The 5,000-nt window shown below is 38.5% G+C and overlaps 1 protein-coding gene across 1 annotated transcript in view; it reads right to left on the bottom strand.

Moving 5' to 3' along the window:
- LOC122263776 (apolipoprotein D) overlaps positions 1-5,000 on the bottom strand; it is an 18,283-nt gene that overhangs the window by 4,843 nt on the left and 8,440 nt on the right. Inside the window, exons 2-4 of the mRNA XM_043032382.2 lie at positions 1,206-1,328; positions 950-1,083; positions 250-434 (exon numbers count right to left, since the gene is read on the bottom strand). Of these exons, the coding sequence (XP_042888316.1) occupies positions 250-434; positions 950-1,083; positions 1,206-1,328 (442 nt within the window). The remainder of the gene's footprint in view (positions 1-249; positions 435-949; positions 1,084-1,205; positions 1,329-5,000) is intronic.

Here is a 5,000-nt window from a genome sequence, read left to right as displayed (position 1 = left end):
TATATATATATATATATATATATATATATATACATATATGTATGTATATATATACATATATATACATACATACATACATACATATATATATATATATATATATATATATATATATATATATTTATATATATGCATGTATGTATGTATGTATACATTTGTTTCAGCCAACACGAGGACCAAGAGAGGCGATGGAATGATAGTTTTTGCTCTGAAACTCAGCTACGAGGTCCACGTCCAAGTGCTCCTTACTGGTGTGGCCGATCGGCTGATTCTGGCAGTCGTACTCGAGCGTCCAGTTGTCATAGTCAGTGGCCAGAACCTCATATTCATCCTCGAAAACTGGCACATTAGGGATCGTGTAGAAGAGTCGGTTTGGCTCGGTGTATGGCTTTTTCCTGCCTATGTCCACAGTAAGAACTCGCGGTCGATTCAGCCTGTCGTAAGGGAGGAGAGTGAAATTAACTACACGCCAGGTTTACAGACATCCTCTGTTAGGGTTTTGTTTTCATAGGGATTTTGAATGAAGTACAAGGTGGTGAAGATGTACCCAAGGTAGAACACACCATTCAGAATATATTGAAAAATAAGTGATGGTACAAAAAATTAGAATTAGTTTGTGCAAAAGCATGACTCGAAACTAGTCAAATGTTTGTTAAAATCGTCACTTCTTCAATTATTTCTTTGGATTGTGAGCATTGCTTAGGGTTGAAGATTTTTCTTTAGAATTACAATATTGTCTTCGTAATTCCAATTCTATAAAATCCCAAATGTGTGTATTCTTTTATTTTCAACTTTAATTTTCAGGTCTGATCGCTGGGATATATTTCAAATATATTTTTCATTAAAGGAAGCGCGTCTGTACTAATACTTCTCTATTGCAGCAACTTTACTAATATCAGTAAATACAAACTGCAAGCACAAGATGATTGCAATCTTTGTAAGTACTTACACGACGTCTTTGAAGTCCAATCGCACAGAGATTTTCCCGGAATACTTGTCCTTAACGTATGTCCCAGTCCAACACCGCCCGACTGCTTGGTAAGCCACTGGGTACTTCTCCTGCTCATACCATTTCCCGAGGTACTGTAAGATGAAGGAGACGTCAGAATAATAAAAAAAGGTATAAGCATTTTCTTTCACAAGTTCATAATGAGATCTCATTCACAGATATGCAAACCAACCCGATCCTCACAAACAGGACTCACTCGCTTCCAGTCGAAGTCTTTGATGACGGGCGTCGGCGGACAGGAACCCCGGTAGAAGACCTGCGTTTGCGCGACAGCAAAACAAACAGTAGCCACCGTGACGTAAGTACTCAAAATTGCCATCTGGAAAAGACGTATAATTTGCTACACATGGGTAATTGACTGATTAATCACACTTCATCTCATGGTAAATATGTTAAATTAATTGCACGCATGCCCGCACACACAGATGCAAATGTATACTCACAGAAATGTGTGTGATTGTGATATAGTGCATATATATATATATATATATATATATATATATATATATATATATATATATATATATATATATGTGTATATATATGTATACATATATATATATATATATATATATATATATATATATATATATATATATATATATATATATGAGAGGTTTCAGTGTTAGATCTCACGATATTAAGTGTAAAATTATGTATATCCAGTGATCCGTGGCGGCACATCATAAGGTGAAAATATCTGTGAATGTCTAGAGAGCATATACGATCGAAATAGAAACAAGAAATTACACAAGTGTCGTAGAAAAAATCAAAAAGAAAGAATACCACAAGAGAGCTAGCCTTTTCAAAGGCAGTGAGGTGCCAAAAGTACCACAATTTAAATGAAGGAAACATCGAGTTATACCATCTATTATAGTGTTTTGCAAATATAATGCAGTGTGAAAACATCTGAGGATGTCTGAATATATTTCTAATATAAAATCATACAATCCAAGCAATCCAACAAAAAATGAGTGAAATATCGCTTAACGCTCCCATAGTGCCACGTTAACACCAGTGCCAAGGGTCAAAGGTGATTAACGACCACCCAACATATAGCCTGAGTAAAATCCACTCCTAGTTCGTGAGTACATTATACTATAAAATCATATATATTATGTTTTCAGTGTTCATAAATCTAATCATGCAACCACACTGAATATCAGTCTGGAAAATTATTCGTAATGAAAGCCAAACACAAGTTATGGCATCACCAATGGTCAAGGCCACACCAGGACGCCCAAGGTACCAACTAGTAATTACCTCTCCGAACTGTTGCCAGATATATGTATACCACTGCCTACTATATATATATATGTATATATGTATATGTATGTGTGTGTATATGTGTATATGTATATATATGTATATGTATATGTGTATATGTATATGTGTTTATATGTATGTATATGTATATATACTTAAATAAATTATAATGCATGGGCACATTATAATTCACGTGCGTGTGTGTGCACGCGTGGACACTGATGTGTATGGGTGCTGTATGCATGCATACGGGCGTAGACAAACGCTTGGAGTATGTGCATAATTGCTTATTTGCATATATAGGCGTCTACGCTGTACATTCTGCATATCTATATATAGTAACGAATATAACTGAACTGCGGGCACGGGAGCGCGCATAAACATGCAAACATGCATTGTTGCGTAGGCCCTGCACGTATATATAAACAAATGCCCATTCTCACATGAGTAGACCGGAAGGTCGTGAGATAGATCGGTGGATACAAAGATCTCCTAATAACATGCGAGACTAACTCAAACGTATTATGGGAGATTAATGGTACCTCCGGACTAAAACTACTCCCCCCACCGTGCACAAGGCCGACAGGTGGGGGTACCAGGCCACACACCTCTTAAATATGATTTCCCAGTCAAGACAATGGCCCTCATTCCCCGGAAGCGAAGGAGCCCCTGGTCACGGCGGCGATCAGGATCGCTCCGGAGCAGAGGGCGCTAAGAATATCCGGTTAGACCCAGGCCGCCTAAAGATGATGAACTTATGCACATACAATGTAAGGACCCTGAGATCAGAATCTGATCTTCTGACACTGCTTGAGTAACTTTCATTTATTAAATGGGATATTGTAGGACTTTCTGAAGTTAGGAGACTAGGTGAAGAGCAGAAACTGCTAAATGATGGGCACTTATTATACTGGCGAGGTAAACCCTTGGATAGCAAACAAAAATCAGGAGTAGGTTTCTTAGTTCACAAGCGACTTGAAAAGAATGATAGGGAGTTCTATAGTGTGAGCGAAAGAGTGGTTTCTGTAATACTGAAACTAAACAACAAATATAGCCTAAAAATTATCCAAGTGTACGCTCCTACCAGCAGTCATAGTGATGATGAGATAGAGAGATTCTATGAAGATGTGCAAGCAGCTACCGATAGAGCAAAAACCCATTTTACCGTGATTATGGGGGATTTTAATGCCAAGATAGGAATAAGGGAAGATGGAGAAATATCGGTTGGGAAACATGGAATAGGCACCAGAAATGAGAGAGGGCAAAGGTTGATAGAATTCGCCCAAGCTCGATCCCTTAAAATCATGAATACATTCTTCGAAAAGAGACCCGTGAGGAAATGGACATGGAAATCACCATCCGGCATTAAAAACGAAATTGACTTCATGATTACTAATAGGCGTGACATCGTACAAGACGTAACCGTTATCAATAAAGTAAATGTCGGTAGCGACCATAGACTGCTCAGGAGTAGAGTTAAGTTACAGCTAAGAAGGGAACGAAACAAGCTCATACAGAAGCCTCTCGTTAATCTAACCAACATCAAGAATAGGGCGACGGAATTCAGTATCAACATCCGAAACAAATACTCAGCTCTCGAAGAAGATCTTGACATAGACCAAATGAACGACCAATTCAGTGAGATATTAACAGAAGCTGCACTTGAAATAGGGGGTAAAGACGAAAAAGAAAGGTTCAATAAGCTTTCGATAGAGACGAAAGAGCTTATGAAACAGCGTAGGGAAATGAAAATAACATCAATCAGAGACAAGATAGAATCAACAGAGCTGACTAAGACGATAAACAAGAAGAAGAAAGAGGATGTACGCAAATTTAACATACGAAAAATAAACGAAGCTCTGCTTGCCGGCACCAGCCTTAAGGCAACAAAGAGGAGGCTCGGGATAGGGAAAAACCAAATGTATGCAGTAAAGAAACCCAACGGAGAGGCGACATACAATAAAAATGAAATTATCAAAGTAATAGAAGACTTCTATCGCAACCTATACCCCTCAAACGACCAACTACATACGGAGACAAACACAACAATTGGAGATGTTCCAAACATCACGGTAGATGAAGTAAATAGGGCACTAAAAAGCATGAAAAGAGGAAAAACACCAGGAGAAGACGGCATTAGTGTAGATCTTATTCAAGAGCGCAGGAGAGATTGCGGCAGTAAAGCTGGCCAGTCTTTATAACAGATGTCTAAACGTCGGTAAAATTCCGAAAGCCTGGAAAACGCAATAATAATTCTAATACACAAAAAGGGAGACACAAAAGACTTAAAGAATTACCGACCTATAAGCCTCCTCTCAGTAATCTATAAACTGTTTACAAAAATCATCACAGCCCGTACCACCGATACATTAGATTCAAAACAGCCCAGGGAACAGGCAGGGTTCCGCAGTGGATTCTCAACTACAGACCATATCCACACACTAGCTCAAATAAGGGAGAAAACAAACGAATATAGGAAGCCCCTGTGTATGGCATTCGTAGATTATGAAAAGGCATTCGACTCGGTACAGATATCTGCAGTACTGGATGCAATTCGTAAACAAGGGGTAGAGGAAATATACTGCAGAATATCAGAGGATATATATAGAGATGGTACAGCGACCGTCAAAATCCACGCAGAAACCAATAAAATACCAATAAAAAAGGGTGTTAGGCAGGGCGACACCATCTCACCGAAGCTGTTTACAGCCTGTTTATTCAAGAA

This window comes from Penaeus japonicus, unplaced genomic scaffold, assembly GCF_977035675.1.
Source record: "Penaeus japonicus unplaced genomic scaffold, GWHDUDI00000001_assembly GWHDUDI00000002, whole genome shotgun sequence".
Lineage (NCBI taxonomy): Eukaryota > Metazoa > Arthropoda > Malacostraca > Decapoda > Penaeidae > Penaeus > Penaeus japonicus.
This window is presented reverse-complemented; position numbering and strand designations above follow the sequence as displayed.